The 17,712-nt window shown below is 33.4% G+C and overlaps 1 protein-coding gene across 18 annotated transcripts; it reads left to right on the plus strand.

The window, feature by feature from the left end:
• Positions 1 to 3,198: 3,198 nt before the first annotated feature.
• LOC114306227 (uncharacterized) lies at positions 3,199 to 17,261 on the plus strand. Of its 18 annotated transcripts, none has more exons than XM_082869916.1 (6): positions 3,230 to 3,310; positions 3,658 to 3,720; positions 5,298 to 5,383; positions 6,257 to 6,472; positions 6,830 to 6,949; positions 16,046 to 17,261. In XM_082869916.1, exons 4-6 carry the CDS (start codon positions 6,288 to 6,290, stop codon positions 16,083 to 16,085), a joined length of 345 nt encoding a protein of 114 aa, XP_082726042.1. In that variant the 5' UTR covers positions 3,230 to 3,310; positions 3,658 to 3,720; positions 5,298 to 5,383; positions 6,257 to 6,287; the 3' UTR covers positions 16,086 to 17,261. The 18 variants fall into 18 exon arrangements, 14 of the variants coding, with proteins under 14 accessions (XP_028107230.2, XP_082726037.1, XP_082726035.1 ...); XM_082869908.1 differs by lacking the exon at positions 16,046 to 17,261 and adding an exon at positions 8,660 to 8,900 and having other exon boundaries at positions 3,232 to 3,310; XM_082869910.1 differs by lacking the exon at positions 16,046 to 17,261 and adding an exon at positions 8,660 to 8,900 and having other exon boundaries at positions 3,243 to 3,452.
• Positions 17,262 to 17,712: the final 451 nt, after the last annotated feature.

Raw genomic sequence — 17,712 nt, forward strand, 5'->3', positions numbered from 1 at the left:
TTCAAGTTCAAATTCAACTCACTTATGTAATCGAGTTGGCTCGAACTGAACTCACGTTTCTCAAATATTTGACAAGCCGTTCAAACTAGATTATTTAAGCTTGACATGAGCTTGGCTCGAGCTCAAACTTGACTAATTTTTAATAAACAAGACTGAACACTAAAAAAACTCAATTTGGGTTGATTCAACCTTATTCACATTACATAAAGTGTTTCTCATCTATTTAAAAGTATAAAAAGTAAGATAAAAAAAAATAGAAAATTACAAAAGTATATAAAAAATTTGGACCCCCAAACCTTTTATTGGACCCAAGACTCAATGTTCGGAACTTACTAAGACTCACACTACCCAATAGTCGCACAAATTGAACCAATGCCTTGACCACTTCAGTTGAGCCAAAGCAATAAAAACAAAAACAAAAACAAATATATCTTCATTGTACTTGTCATTATGTCATATGCCTTAACCACTTCCCACTATAAGAAAAATAGGCTTAAAAGACGGAAGCATTTGCAACGGTAAACTTGCCGTCTCAAAAAGTGACTTTTGGCAACAACACAACTTGTCGTCGCGAAAAAGGTGACTTTTTGCGACGGTGCTATTTGTTGTCGCGGAAAAATAGAGTATTTGCAACGGCAAAAAATGCTGTCGCGAAAAAGATGAGTATTTGCAACGGCAGAAATTGCTATCGCAAAAACTGAGAGTATTTGTGACGGCAGAAATTGCGGTTGCAAAAAATGAGAGTATTTGTGATGGCACTAGCTGCAGTCGCAAAAAAAAAAGAGTTTTTTTGCGATTGTAATAGGTACCGTTGCAAAAAAAAAAATTAAAGAAAATTAAAAAAATATTCATTTGAATTGAATTTTTTATTTTTCGTATTTTTTTTTGTTTTTAGTGAATATTTTTAAAATTTTAAGCATTTTTTTACTTTTGTAGATGCATCTTACTTAGATGTGTCTAAAAAGTAAAATATTTGTGAAAAAATATTTTTAAAAATTAATAAATACACAAAAATATGAAAAATGTACTGAATTTTTATTTTTTTTTTGTATTTTTGTATTTTTGGTATTTAGTGAATTTTGTTTTTTAAAAAAAAAATCACAAACATTATACTATTTAAGTGTATTTATGTTAGGTGTGTCTAAAAATTAAAAAAAATTACTTAAAATATTAAAAAAATTCAGTAACAACAAAAAAATACAAAAAATACGAAAGTAGAATTTTTTGAAAAGTTTTTTAGAAAGCTCAAACCAAGCAAAGTGATTGTGGCTTTGAGACGGCGTCATATATATAGTCATAAAATGATTTGAATAAATGCAACGGTATTTTTCTGTCACAAAAAAATTAAAAAAAATGACGTCGTCTTACTCTTTTGATATAACATTTCTCTTTTCACCAATTTTTTCATCTCCATGTCTCTCTGTCTCTCGTTCATCTCTTTTCTCTCTATCTCTTTTGTTCATCTCTCTTCTCTCTATCTCTCTTGCTTATCTCTCTTCTCTCTATCTCTCTCATCTCTCTTCTATCTCTGTTTGTCTTGCTCATCTCTCTTTTCTCTCTTTTTCTATGTCTCTCTCTCGTTCATCTCTTTCCGCTCTCTTTCTTTGTCTATCTCTCACTCATCTTTTGTTTCTCTCTCTTTTTTTGTCTCTCTTTATCTCTTTCTCTCCTTGTCTCTCTCTCTCGCTCATCATTCTTTTATCTTTCTTTCTCTCTTTGTCTGCCTGTTTGTTTTTCTATCTGTCTCTCTCCCATTGTGTTCGCCTTGCTCACTCTTTCCCTCCCCTCTTCTCTATTTACCGAGCTCCCTCTCAATTTATCAATCTACTACAAGAAAATGCATTTTTAGCGACCACTTTGTCTCCTTCTGACTCTCTTCCTCCCCTCTTCTAGTCAATAAATTATAACAAGAGTGAATGGTTTAGATCACCGAAATCAGTTTCAAAATGAGCCCACAAAACCCAAAGTTGACATAACCAAATTAAGAGAATCGAAACTCTTTCCAAGGTTGAAGTGGTGGCCAGATTTGGTTTGATTTTCTGAAACTTGATTCAAATTTATTTTTTAAAGACTAAAAATTAGTTTCGTGAAAAAATTTAAAAAATCAAAACTATCATACTTGTCAATTTTATATAATTTTACGAAAGATATGATCAGCTTGTTTGGTTTAGATTTCCAATATTTATTTTTCAGAAAATTAAAATTTTTTATTTTATGTGTGTGTTTTTTATTTTATTTGATTTTTATGTTTTCACTAATTTTTTTTAATATTCTAAGCATTTTTTTAAAATTTTTAAATACACCACACATAAATACACTTTAAAAATATAATATTTGTGATTTTTTTTTATAAAATTCACTAAATTCTATAAATATATATATGAAAATTTAGTACATTTTTCGTATTCTTGTGCATTTATTAATTTTTAAAATTTTTTTGGACAAATATTTTATTTTTTAGATACATATAAGTAAGGTACATCTAAAAATATAAAAAATAAAAATTGCTTAAAATTTTAAAAATTCACTAAAAATAAAAAAAATAAAAAACTCAATTTTCAAAAAAATTGAATCCAAAAAATTGAAACCAAACAATTTTTAAAAATTCAAAAATACATTTTTTAAAAGAAAATCAACCAAACAGATCTCAATTTTTTACCTCCCTCCCAAATTTCCCAATGTTCAAATTTCCCCCCAAACCCTATTTCTTTGATTTCGTTTTCCCTCTCTCTCTTTTCATGCTCAACTCTAACGCTATGTTTGGATTAAGTAATTTGGAGAGAAAAGAAAAGAAATTGAGAGATATGTATTTCTCTTACTTGTTTGGATAACTTAAGTAGAGAGAAATGAGAATAAATTGAGAGAAATTGAGAGAAACTCATTTCTCTTATAAATCTCATTTTCAATCTTCCCAAAAGTGGAGAGATTGAGAGAGAAAAGAAACCACTATTTTCATAATACCAATTTTATCCATATAAAAATAAAAAAAATAAAATGATTGAAAATATAAAAAAGTTATTTTAGTAATATAATATAAAATAATTTCTTTTTTTTCTTTTCTTTTCTCTTAATGAAATCTAATCAAACAAAAATAAGAGAAATCACAATCATTTCTTTTCTTTTATTTATTCCTTATTCAAACAAAAATAAGAGAAATCACAACCATTTTCTTTCTTTTCTTTTTCCAATAACTTAAATAATTATTTCTTTTCCAAACATACTGTTACACCCCACCTTCACGCAACTCATCTTCGTGCAATTCGCCGATGAGCATGGCTTCTCGTCATCACCGGCCTCTCCATAATAATTGGTGTGTATATCCTTCTATTTCTCTCTCTCAGTAAACCCTAACATTTATATATATATATATATATTATATTTGCCCTAGCCCCTTCACAAACACTGATCGGTCTCTGCGCTCTCTCTATCTCTCTCTCACAGTAATATGCCTGGTAAGAATCTTGAATGTACTCTCTTCGATTTCTTCTTTCGAATTTTAGCCCCTATTCTCTAATCAATTTCGGCTTTATTTATTTATTTTGAATTTTTCTCTGTATCAGTTTTTGTCGATTGATGCAATATGTTCCTTCTTTATTTTTTCAGAATTCATATTCAATTTGATGGGTTGTTAAATTATATATATTTATTTATGTTCAGCTATTTTTTTCGTTGGATTTCGCGGGGGTTTGTGTATGGATTTGTAGTGATTGAGCTCTGAGAGTAAGTTGATTAATCACTTTTTTATAGCTTTGATTTGTTGTGTTTTTGTTTTTGTTTTTGTTTTTTAGCTTGGATAATGAACATGGATGAGAACAAAAAATTATTGCTTGTTCTTGGAGCAATATTCCATGTCAATTATCAAAGGAAACCTCTGTATATATGGGCTAAAACACAAACAAAATTGGTGAACTCTAATGTTCAAACCAATCAGAACATCCAATAACTTCTCAATGAGAAACATTTTTTTTATTTTTATTTATAACATTGAATGCCACAAATGCCCAGAGAGGGTGATACGTAAATGTTTACATTTCTGTTATTCAAAATATAGCTTCTCAAGTGTAGGAACAATATTTTATATACCAATTTTAGGGACAATGCTAATAGGGTAGGCTCTTTATTTTCATGTACCGTAGTGTATATATACCTTCTCTAGAAGTAGATATATACAACGCAATTATTACATGTATATGTATGACCACAACTAATTTTTTTTTTTTTTAACACAAAAATAACTAATGCCCAGGTTCTCTTACTCTATTCTTTATATATATAGCAGTATATATATTTTCCGTTTTCATTTTCATTATTCATGGTATGATTGCATCTAAAATCGTTCATGATATGATGGCATTAGATTTTAATTTATAATGTGCATATCCATCTGCCAAGTCATTTAAGTAAAAAAAAAGATTCCAACATTTTTGTGACTGGTATATTTTGCATTTCTTCATTATGTGTTCACCTGTTTATCTCTCTCTCTCTGTCATGTGGGAAATAGCCATCATGTTCAATCTAAAGAGTATGTTATGTATGTGGTCGTGTTTGTAAAGAAAACTATTTTCATATTTCATTTCCATCTATTGAACTGTGCATGTTTTAAAATCTAGCATTTTGTTGGCTGCTAAAATCAACTATACATCCTTTTTTTTATATTTCTTATATGCCTTTCCTCTATTGTTTATTTGCCTTGTAGACTTACATAGTGTATGAACAAAATTTTCGACAGATTTTTCTTACTTTGTGTAATGTACATATATTAGCTTTTGCTTGAGTTCATTGATATACTACAAATTTTCATCTCTTTCTGCTGAAGTCAATGTTCTCATCCAATTATGATAAATAGGTGCAACTTGTAAATTCATGATTTCCAAATTACTACCAATCCCATCAGTTGGGTTTAGTTGATGAGAAGTGTAGCTGAAACACATTATGATCTCACTTATATGTTTTTGTTTAAATGAAATGATTGTATGCATTCTAACTGCAGACTATTCATTCGTGTTCAAGTCTCTAAATCATATTAGTAACATATCCCTTCAGTTGGGTTTAGTTGATGAGAAGTGTAGCTAAAACACATTATGATCTCACTGATATGTTTTTGTTTAAATGAAATGATTGCATGCATTCTAACTGCGGACTATTTGTTTAAAAACATATTTTGCGTGCTTGCTTCATGGTGATGTAATATGGAGCCCTTTATATGATGGCATCATGAGAAGTTTCATTACACCAATGCATAATGCATATTTTGAGTGGACACTTGCACCTATCCATGAGAAACTTTGCATTTTCAGTGAGGGCTCTTTGAGGAAATTGGATAGTGTTTCTCATTTGAAGAGTTGAATTACATGTTCTGTATCTGTCTTCATAATGATCTCAGGTTTGTCTTGTTCTGATTTTTTACCTTTTGTTGTTTGATATTTTCAAAATTCTGTTTTATTTATTTTTTTTATACTTTTCTATTGTCTGTGGAAATTTTTAGGCTTCAAGGATTACATGAATGAAAATGAATGGTGCTTAGTTTTTTTTCTTTTTTGTGTTTCACTAAATTTTAAGGTGGTGATTAGGAATGCTTCAAGCTTTGATTAGCAAAAATACTAAGCTAAATCAAATAACAAGAGTGCAGAGACATCATATTGAACATTCAACTATGTAAGAAATATTGCAAACAAAGTAAAAAAAGACCCACAAATAGATGTGTTTGGGTAGACCCATTGGATAGGCTTTCTAATATTTATAATGAGGCTACTCCTTTAATTTAAACAAGCTTGAGGGGTGTCTAGGATTCCCAGCGTTGTGGAGTGGGTTCGAGTCTTGGAATCGGCCTCTCTACAAACATTTTGGGGAAGGTTGCCCGCTTATTCCTATCCTAGACCCTGTTGTGAGTAGGGAACCTTATGCATTGAGTACAACCCCTTTTTATTTGTAGGAAACTAAGAGAAATATGATGTTGGAACTTTGGGCATCATGGTGCTGTTATTATTATTATTATTATTATTAATTCTATTTGTTGCGTTTAAAATTCTTCAGATGAGTTTGAAGTACAAATTTATTTGTTAGGGAAAAAAAAAAAGAAGGTATAAGGTTTGAACTACATCATTGAACAATTTTAAGCTAGTAACATTTTCATTTATTTGTTGAACATACTTATAAAGCTCTTGGAACATATTAGAGGGTTCTCACAAGTCATAATGGTGTTAATTCTTACCTTGAAAATGCTTCTTTGCCTAAAAGATACATTAATCTCTTGTAGGTGGAATCAACAATAGAACACATCTGTCGTCATGAAAGTGATGGAGCCATTCTTGTATTCCTCACTGGTTGGGATGACATTTCTAAGCTACTTGAAAAAAATTAAAGCACACAGTTTACTTAGAGATCCCAGCAAGTTTCTTGTTCTTCCTCTTCATGGTTCAATGCCTACCATCAATCAATGTGAAATATTTGATCGCCCACATGCCAATGTGAGGTAGTATCTATCTTTCTTGTTGAGGTTTTATCTTTTGGTAAAGATTTATGATACTTTTTTTTATTTTTTATTTTTATCCTTAGCGAATGAATTAAATTTATTTTTAGCATTTGGATTTTTTCCAAAGTCATATTTTTTTCTTGTCTCTTCAATTGCTTAGCTGTGTACTCAAACTTATGGTGATTCGCCATCAAGGATAGTTTTTTGTTCATAGTTGAAGTGTACCATGTGGCGTAGATTTGCCATAGGGTTATTTTTCATTTGATGTATGCTTGTTTCCATTTCGTTAGGAGATAGTGTCTTCATTTTCATTTCTTCACAAATTGACTCTAAAGTTCTAAGTGGATGATTAAACAGGGGGATGATGGTTGAATTTGCAAAGAATGTGGCTGATTTTGCTACTGCTAGTGGAAAAAAGCACATTGTTGTGCTTTCTAGCTTAGATTTTGGACGATGTCAAACAATTGATATGTCAAGGTACTAAGAACTGCAATGTTTTCTTTGATCATTTTAGCTTCTTGACTACTCTCTCTCTCTCTCACAGTTTCTTTTTCCTTTTTTCCTGCTGTAACTACTCCCTTTCATTTACATTTTTTTCTTTGAGAAATTTGCTGTTAGTATTTTAATTTTCATATTTGAAAATCCTGCAAACCACCCCAATTCATTTTTAATTGGTTATTGACACCATAGAAACATGGAAATTGGTATATAAAAATCATTTGACAAAATGCATGATTCTGCAGATATCAAATATTGTGAGATTAAAAAATAACTGGAACTCATAAAAAGCGAAGATATTCCTTATTCTAACAATCATTCATGTAAAAACTGATTCAATGATCATCTTTTTGAACTCTTTTACCTGTGCAAAAGTGTATAAACCAGCTAGGTCCATTGTGTAGAGTTGCCTAAGCCATTGACAACATTACTTTGATTACTTGGTGATTTGTTTCGAATCGGGTTCTCAGTTTGGGAGTTAGAGTCGGATTTCACTATAGGCAAACTAGTTCATTAAGAAACTTAGCATTTGAGGTGTTGATGCCCCAAAATCACCAAACGGCATCGAATTAGCACGAAACTTGGCACACGACTGCCTAGGCACGAGAAACTTGTGAGAGAAGATGAGACTCGAATTGAGTTCCCGGCTTGGGAGTTAGAGCCGGATTTCACTCTAGGCAAACTAGTTCCTTAAAAAACTTGAATTCAAGGTGTTGAAGCCCCAAAATCACCAAACAACGTCGAATTAGCACGAAACTTGGCACACATTACCGCCTAGGCACGAGAGACTTGTGGAAGAAGACGGGACTCGAATCGGGTTCCCAGTTTGGGAGATGAGCCGAATTTCACTCTAAGCAAACTAGTTCCTTAAGAAATTTAGCATTTGAGGTGTTGACGCCCCAAAATCACCAAACGGCGTTGGATTAGCACGAAACTTGGCACACATGACTGCCTAGGCACGAGAGACTTGTGGGAGAAGGCGGGACTCGAATCGGGTTCCCGGTATGGGAGTTAGAGCCGGATTTCACTCTGGGTAAACTAGTTCTTTAAGAAATTTGAATTCAAGGTGTTGACACCCCAAAATCACCAAACGGCATCAGAGTAGCACGGAACTTGGCACACACGACTGTCTAGTCACGAGAGACTTATGGGAGAAGACGGGACTCAAATCAGGTTCTCGGTTTGAGAGTTACAGTCGGATTTCACTTTTAAGAAATTTAGAATTTGAGATGTTAATGCCCCAAAATTACCAACCGGCGTCGGAGTAGCACGAAACTTGGCACACACGACCGCCTAGGCACGAGAGACTTGTGGGAGAAGACGGGACTTGAATCGAATTCCCGGTTTGGGAGTTAGAGCCGGATTTCACTCTTAAGAAACAAACTAGTTTCTTAAGAAACTTAGAATTCGAGGTGTTAATGCCCCAAAATCACCAAACGACGTTGAAGTAACATGAAACTTGGCACACATGACTGCCTAGGCACGAGAGACTTGTGGGAGAAGACGGAACTTGAATCGGGTTCCCAGTTTGGGAGTTAAAGTCGGATTTCGGTCTAGCCAAAATTATTTACATAATTATCTTTGTAATTGTATAGTAGTTAAATTTTTATGTTTTTTTTTTTTTTTTTGTAATTAACATATTAACACATAATTATATTGTTATTAATTATTTTTATTTTTTGTTTTCAGATATTTTTCGAGTAGGAGTTTGCTTCTTGTGGAATGCATGTCTGTGAAAAATGTGACTAACTTATGTTTTTGTTACTCACGGAGAATGATGAGCAAAACTTGTAAGTTTGGTTTATGTTATTTTGAATTATGAACAACATTATGTATTTAAGCATTATATATGTATTATGGAACATTATGTAGGGGGGTAATTTTGTTGATGTGTAATTATGAATGCAAGAATATTTTTATTATGGAGAAATTATTTTTTTTATACAGGAATTTTTATATTATTATGCAATTATTGGTTTCTTTTTCAATTGCTTTTCATTTAATAAAGGTAATTTTAATATTTTTAATAATTTTATTGTAGGATTTTTATTATTTATTTATTTTTGGCGACGGCACCACGCTGTCGCAAAAAATCTGTAATTTTAATTTTTTAATAATTATATTGCTCTTTTTTTTTTTTTTTTTTTTTTTTTGTGATGGCATTTTTGCCGTCTCAAATAAAAATTTTAGCGACGGTAGGCATGCCGTTGGAAAAAAAAAAAAAAAAAAACCATTTGCGATAGTATTTTTTGCTGTCTCAAATAGAACTTTTACCGACGGTAGAATGGTGTCGTCGCAAAAGGTTTGACTTTTTTACATATTATATGCGCCAGTTAATTGCCGTCGCAAAAGGTAACATTTGTTGTCACAAAAAAAAAGGCGACGGTGCTTAAAGGTTTTTGCAACGCTCTTTGTTGTGACGTCCCCTTTGCCGTTGCTAAAATTCATTTGCTGTCGCTAAATTTTTTTTGAGACGGCATTAAGAGTATTAGCGACGGCACCATGCTGTTGCAAAAACCCGAATTTTTGTAGTGTCAGTTGAGCCAAAGAAATAAAAACAAAAACAAAAAAAAAAAATCAGACATTCACTATAAAATTAGATCAACAAATCAATAGTTCCAAAGGCTACTGTTTCCATAAAAGATTGCTATTTTGTCTATATATTATCTTTATTACGTTAATTATAATGAGGATATCAACAAAGCTGTGTTGCATAATTTTTTTAAAAAATAACAAGTCCTGTCACCCTGTTGTACAAAAAGATATTATACATGTTTGTGCAACTTAAAATACGAGTGATATTTTCAAGGGACATGAAAATGATCTACTCTCAATGAATCATGTGATATATCAACCAAAGAACAGAAGTGCCACAGAAGTCTCAAAACTTCGATTACGAGAAACAATGAATTTGCTTTTTATGTTTTTGCTTGGAGTAATATTACGAACCCATCTTTATTAATTTAGAAATTATCCAATATTTTTATTTTATGATTCAGATTTATTTTACACATGGATTGCATACTATACAAATTTAATCCTTACCATACAATCATTCACTCAAAAAAATTCTAGATCGGTAAATCTGAGTTCCTAGAATTTTCCTTGCCTTTTATGTTTGTTGCTTTGCTTATTAGCTTCAATTGATTCTTTTAGCTAGAGTCGGCTTAAAGTCAAAGTCAGTAAATACCTGTTTGGCGCAGCTTAAAACTGTTTATTTTAACTTTTAGCATAATTTAAGCTAAAATATTGTGTTTGGTGTAACTTAATTTATCATATTATAGCTTAATTTAAGCCATTTTCAGCTTATTTTGGAAAGAAGCTCAGGGGTGCTTATAAAAAATGACTTATGTGCACAGCTAGTAAGAGGGGACTGAAATGACTTAAATGCCCATTCAAAATTAAGGAAATTACGAAACTGCCATTATATATACCCTCTTCTCAATTGCCTTAACGCTCTCTTCTCCTCTTCCACTCTCCTCTCCTCTCTGGCAACCGACGACGAACTCCTCTACATCTCCAAGATCGCAGCCGATCGTTCAGTTTGGCCCCTTGTTTTCTGTTGATCTGCATAAAGAAGGTAAGATTTCATGCCCTTTATATGTTATATATATATATATACACATCGATTAGGCTCTTCTTGTCTCTTTCTTGAACCCTCTGTCACAAACACCACTCTGGTCAGGTCTTTCTTTGACCTTCTCACCCTCAAATCTCTGTTCTCAGGCCCATCTTCGTTGTTATAGAAGTAGATGCCCCTTTCAATTTCTTGATAATAGAAAAAAAAAAAAAAAACCCCTCAAAAATCTCATCTTTATGTTTCTTTGATTTGGATTTTATATAGTCAAAGCCCATTTCTTGTGACTGGGGTTTCTGATCTTCTTTCAGATCTTCTAAACCATAGGTTTTCTTGGGTTTTATTAAGTTTCTTGAACTACCAAATTCTGGTTTGCTACTCTTTTGTTTGAGAAGGGAAATTTGGAGGTTTCTAGGGTTAATCAAATCACAACATTGAACTATTGAAAGATCATGTTTTTTCGTAAGAAGCTTCCCAAGATTGCAGCGTAATTGAACTCAGTTTCCTTTAAATGCCCTACTCTTTTAGTTTGAGCTGGGAATTTTGGAGGTTTCTAAGGTTAAACCAAATTACAATATTAAACTATTGAAAAATTGTGGCTTTTTGATAGAAATTTTCCAAAATTACAAGACTGCAGAAATTTTCCAAGATTACAATTTTCCAAGATAGTGGCTTTTTAATAGAATTTTGGAGCTTTGCTTCTATGATGTATTGATTGACTGGCGAGAATCATGTAGTTGGCTTATTCTTTTTCCTCTTCAGAATACATTGAGATACCAATTGAAAAAAAATCTGTGAATACATTGGCTTGTTCTATTTATTGGCTTGTTCTTTTTCCTCTTGCTCTGTGAATGCATTCAGTTGGAAGAAGAAATTTTTTTTTTTCTGTGATGAGTACAACTTATGAATTCAATGCTCAGCCTCATGAATTCCTATCTAATTTGCCAAATCCAATACTTAGCCTTATAAGTTCCTGTCTCATTTCAAACTATGGATTAATGAATTGATGAATTCCTGTCTCAGCCAAATCCAATGCTCAACCTCATAGCTTTAGGTTATAATGAATTAATGAATTCTTGTCTCATTTCAAACTATAGACTTTAGTTTATATTTTATACTTCATTTCAAATTAATGAATTCCTGTCTCAGCCAAATCCAATGCTCAGCCTCATAGCTTTAGGTTATAATGAATTAATGAATTCTTGTCTCATTTCAAACTATAGACTTTAGTTTATATTTTATATTTCATTTCAAATTAATGAATTCCTGTCTCTTTTAGAATAATGTTAGAGACATTTTATTGTTTTAGTCTTTTTTTGGTTCATATGTAAGGTGTGTGGTTAGATTTGTGTGAGAAGTATGATCTCAATCATCTTTCATAAAACTGGAATCAGAAAATGACCAAATGAAATATATTTACAATTAACTTCCCAATCAATTTTAGAGGATTTGGATTCAATTTTTCCTAATTAATGCAGAGGCATGTCATCCTCTAGTAACTATTCTTCTAATGCTGAGACCTTGGACTTGAGATATGAGGCTTTGAAATGAGATTGTGGTCTAAGAGCTACCATAAGGGTTACCGAGTCTGACAAGCCATCTAAAATGAGATTGTATTTCATTTGTGAGAAGAGAAATTGTCAATTTTGGAGGTGGTGTATCCCAAAATCTGTGACGATGGTAAAGAGGCTGAGGAACGAGAGAATATTTGATCAAAATCAAAATATGGAGACTGTAGGACTGAAAGTCAAGAACCAAATGCTTAAGCAATCCAATGCTTTCATGAAGCAGTTTGTTATGAGTCTGCTCACAAATTGTATTGTTATGTCGGTTGCATTTCTCTTCAAATGATGATAGGTGCCGTTTAGAGATACCTGGTGTTTTTGTGCTATGTAGTTTACCATGAACCATTGTACTAAGCTTTGTACCCAATTAACGTTGATATGTCTATCGTAGTTGCCATGTATAGTTATTTTGTACTAATCTAGCTGTTGTAATGTAAGCAATGATGAATGAGTTTGTTTGAAAGAATTTTTTTCTTTCATAGAATGAGTACCCAAGAGGAAACACAATCTGAAAATAGGAAGAACAATGGAAAACTAAGTCAAGGACCATTCGTTAAAGCTCACTAGGATGCAAATCAAATGAAATTTTTATTAAGCTTTGTGTTGAGCAAGTGAAGCCTGGACACAGACCTGGTACACACATAGATAGGATCGGGTGGGAAAATGTAGAACTAAGTTTAAAAGTATAACTGAAAAAGCATACACTACAAGAAAAAACACTTTTGGCGACCACCTATTTTTTTTGGTCGCAAATAGTCCACTTTCTGCAACTAAAATTTAACTTTTGGCGACCACAATTTTTTGGTCGCGGAAAATCACCTTTTGGCGACCAAAACAAAAAGTTGGTCGCGGAAAGTATACCCTTTGGCGACCAAAAAAAAAAGTTGGTCGCGGAAAGTATACTATTGGCGACCAAAGCTTTTTTTGGTCGCGGAAGATTACCCTTTGGCGACCAAAAAAAAAGTTGGTCGCAGAAAGTATGCTATTGGCGACCAAAGGCTTTTTTGATCGCGGAAGATCACCTTTTGGCGACCAAAAAAGAAAGTTGGTCGCGAAAAGTCTACTATTGGCGACCAGAGGCTTTTTTTGTCGCGGAAGATTACCCTTTGGCGACCAAAAAAAAAAGTTGGTCGCGGAAAGTTATGGCAGGATAAATTTTAAAAAAAAATGATACTACAGTAATTATATCATATTTTTCTATTTAGGCATTAAAAATTTTATAAAATAATATATAACCCAATTTTATGGGTTATATATTTTGTTTGTCAAATATGAACAAGAAGTATGATATTGATAGAGTGGCAGAGTGGATTGGGTGCATGGTGACTCCTTGGTCAGGAGTTCAAGTCCCAGGGAGCACAAAAGAATTATTTTTTTTGGGTGAAGGCGCTGACTTTTGGCGACCAACTTATCTTTGGTCGCTAAAAGTTTACTTTTGGCTAATGTGAATTTGACTTTTTGCGAACAAAAAAGTTGGTCGCGAATGGTCACTTTTAGCGACCAAAGGCTTTTTTGGTCGCAGAAAACTATCTGTGACGAGGTTTTAGCGACCAACTCGCGACCAACATATTTTGGTCGCGAAAAGGTTTTAGCGACCAAATATGGTACTTTTCGCGACCAAACATGTTCGTCACAGAAAGTGTTTTTTCTAGTAGTGATACCAACGAATACAAATGAAAAATCGTTGGGATGTGTTGAAAAAAGATTGACTTTTTTGGAATAATCTGTTAGTGAGACAGGCTTAGGCCGTGATACATTGACTGGAGCTATATCTGCATCTGATGAGTGGTGGACTAAGAAATTGGAGGTAAGTGAATTGTTTAATGTACATATTTTGTTTGTTTTTGGTTTGAACAGACCAAATTTTGTTACTTGAAATTGTTAAATTTTCCTTTGTAATTGTTGCAGAGGTATTGTGACAACTCTCACTTCTGATTAGTGTTAAACTGTGATTAAGCATGATAAGTAACTGATTAAGATGAAATCCTGAATTGATTGCATGAGTATGTGATTTATTTGCATTTCTATCTGTTCGTTATTGAATGATCTGTTCATATTTTAATTGCGAATTGAAAGCCTTTTCGGCGATCGATTTCGAAATTGATTAGTGTTATATGCTAATTAGGATTTATATGATTTTATGGTAGCTTTAATTAAAATTCAATTTGGAATGATTAAATTAGATTAAATAATGCTAGATTAATTGGATATAGGTTATTTACATCATTGCCACTAAGTGGATTAATCCAAGGCCATTTTTTCTCACACTTCACACATGTTTGATACACCACTCTTCAGCCATCTTCTTGTAAAAACGTGGAGAGAGAGAATTGGGAGAAAAATTGAGTTCAACAAGAGATTTGCTTGGGAATTTAGAGGAACCAAAGGAGAATTGCATATTTGAGCTACCACATTTGGAATTCAAGACTTAGGTAGGAAATTCATTCCCTCAATTATGAGTTTAAGTTGTTTCATGCTTGGTTTATGGAAGAATTGGGGATTTGAGTCAAGAATTAGCTTAATGTGTTAATTTAAGAGTCCATTCATACATGCATGTCCATATTATGGAGATTTGAAGTTGTTTTGCATAAAATTCTTCCATGCATGTCTAGATTATGGTTGTAATTTAAGAATTCGTCATGTTTTTGGAGTGAATGGCTCATTTAATCATGTGTTAGAAGCTTTGAACTCAAAGGAACACATGCATGGCATATATTCATCAAGTTCTTGAAGTTTTAGTTGAAATTGTGTTCAATTGGTTTACCTTTGGGCTTGATTTTATGAAATGATCTTCAAAACATGTTGTATTATGAGTTTCTAAGTGTTTTCAAGAAAATTGGCCCAAAAGGATGAGTTTTGGCATGTTTGATTCTTGGTTTAAGCTTGGTGATCAAATCTGAAAATTCCAGATTTTGGATCCACGCTCGAGCGTACAATCTGAGTACATGCACTTCCACTCGAGCGTATAGAGTCACACTCGAGCATGAAATGTGTATGCCCAGAAGCTCATGTGTTTTGCAGTCCGCTCGAGCGGGGGAATTTGCGCTTGAGAGAGGGTCTGAGTCTCGCGCTCGATCGTGGGTCAAGCGTCCATCGAGAGTGAAAAATGTACAACCAGTACTTTTTCATGATTTTGCAGTCCGCTCGAGCGAAGGAAGTCACGTTCGAGCGGAGCTTCTTTGTCTGCGTGTCTGCTCGAGCGGGGAAAGACACGCTCGAGCGAGACCCCTGTTTTCAGCAAATTTTGAAAAGTGTTTTAAAGTGTATTTTTGCATCCTCATTCCATCCTAGGCATTCCTAGGCCATGTTTAAGACATCTTAATGAAGATAATGTTATAGAACCACACCAAGTCAAGTTGAGGGGCTAAGTTATTAATCCCAAGTGTGTAACTTAGTGTGTGTTCGTTCTGCAACTATGTAGGGTTGGCATCCGAGGACGCTGATTAGCCTGCCCATAGCCTAGTAATCTGTGAGTAACAATGTTGTAAAGATACGTTCAACTATAATTATTTCTGAACAATTGACTGTACTGCTTTCTGAAATGACATTGCTTACTGAATGAATGTTTGTCCTATTTGTAAACTGTACTCGTGGCATCCATAGCAACTTACTGTTATTGCACTGTTACTGTTTCTGTTACATAGATCTCTGTCAGTTCCAATGTTTGGAACTATTACTGTTTACTGTTATGATGGCCATCAACTGACTGTTCGGTCTATTAAGACCTATTGTACTGTTTTGCTATTGGACGTATCACGTATGACTGTTATGATTTCTAAATGACTGATATGGCATGAAATATGAGCCACTGATTGAATAACTGATTTACTGATGTCAATGACTATTTTAAATAATGAAAGGACATTCGTTCATAACCTCTTTACTCATTAGTTATTCACTGGGCTTTAGTTCACTGTTTATATATGTATGTAGGTGTCCAGGCACCGGACCGGAGCTAGGAGCGTCAAGTTAAGCTCACGTTTTGTCAAGCCAACCATTGTGCCTCACCTTGAGGTTCCGAGTCCATTCAAGCCAGGGCTATTTTGGGGTGTCCCAGATTTACCCTTTCGTCTCTGTTTTGTATCGACTGAATAAGACTTTCCGACTGTATAGTTATGTTGAAGGGATTTGGTCCCTAACCCGGATGTCATGTGTATATGATGTATGTATATATGTTTTGGTTATGAATGTGGCTTTGTGCATAAAAGTCTTTTTGCATTCAGATTTTCACAACTCATTGGACATCTTTTATTTACTATTTGGCTTCCGCCAGCCCCTTACTCTGTATTACTATGATTACTGTCAAGCATGCCTTTGGTAATCACGGATTACTGGCCGGTTGTGATGCTAAACCCATAGGGGCGGGTTTGAGTCGTGACAGGTATCCTGATGCTGCTAAATTTCGGCGTATGCCGTTGCAATTCACTAAAGACTTAGACATACTATTGTCAGATGCAACTACTACAGGAGAACGTGCATACACCCCTAGCTCAGGGGTTATGCCTCACACTGATGAGACTTCGGAGGAATTTCATACCCCACATGATGCTGAATTTCATGATGATGCTAATTTGAAGGTGGTTCATTTAAACAAAAAACTTCCATCAAACACTAATGGTTTATCAAACAAGAGCAAGACAGAAAAAATTTTCTGGTGCAACTTCACTTAACAAGACACTTGATCGTATAGTCAATGTGGTTGAGTCATCTTCAGTAACTTCAACACAAACCTTATCAAGATATCATTCAATTGCAGAATGTTTGGCGAAGTTGGAAAGCATCCCTGGTGTGTCCTCGGATGATGAGCTGTATGTATGGGCTACCAGATTGTTCTTAAGAGACAAGCGTCGTGAGTGCTTCATGACACTTCCTATGGATGAAGTTTGGCTGAGGTTTTTGAAGTTGGAGATTGAGATGGAGAAGACCACCACAGGTTATCGCGGCTAATTGTTTATGAAGTTAGATGTTTATGAATTTCCTAATTATTTCATGTTTAAGACCTTTATTAAGACTTTTATTATTAATTGTGGACTGTTATATTGGACTTATTATTTTTTTTTCTTTTATTAATATTATGTATGAGTATGTTGGACTTTTTATATTGGACTAATTATTTGGACTTTTATTAATATTCTGTTCGACTTTTATTATGTTGGACTTTGTTAGTTGAATGGTTGAATGGTTGGTGGGTAGGTGGCATTTATTCTCAGATGCAATTTTTATCAGGTGGATGTCATTTGAATGGTAAGTGGCATTGATTTCAATGTTGAAGATGAATGGTAGGTGAATGGTTAAGACTTTTATATATATGTAGATGTGTTGGCCTTAGGTATCCATCAAATTCAGATATTTCAGCTCTCTTCAAGCAGGTCTTTTGCTGAGTCAATAGTTGAGGTTTTTCTTCTAATTTTGGCCCCCAGGTAGTTTGGTAAACAAATCTTATTGTGTTTTCAATAGTTAGTTGTGTTTTTAATAAAAATCATTATGTGTTCATTTGATTTTTACCAGAATAAACTATGTAGTTCAAGTTTAGCATTCAATTATGTTGGAGATTTCCTAAAAGCTTCAAAACTTTAATTATTTATTATTATATTTTATTA

The sequence above is a fragment of the Camellia sinensis genome, chromosome 5, assembly GCF_055761805.1.
Source record: "Camellia sinensis isolate YWXY chromosome 5, ASM5576180v1, whole genome shotgun sequence".
Lineage (NCBI taxonomy): Eukaryota > Viridiplantae > Streptophyta > Magnoliopsida > Ericales > Theaceae > Camellia > Camellia sinensis.

Bases quoted from the DNA above. Each gene is read 5' to 3' on its own strand.
- LOC114306227 (XM_028251429.2), top strand. From the start codon at position 6,288: ATGAAAGTGATGGAGCCATTCTTGTATTCCTCACTGGTTGGGATGACA. The intron at 6,473-6,829 runs GTAGTATCTATC...ATGATTAAACAG, and splicing joins CGCCCACATGCCAATGTGAG to GGGGATGATGGTTGAATTTG. The intron at 6,950-8,659 runs GTACTAAGAACT...TTTTGTTTTCAG, and splicing joins CAAACAATTGATATGTCAAG to ATATTTTTCGAGTAGGAGTT.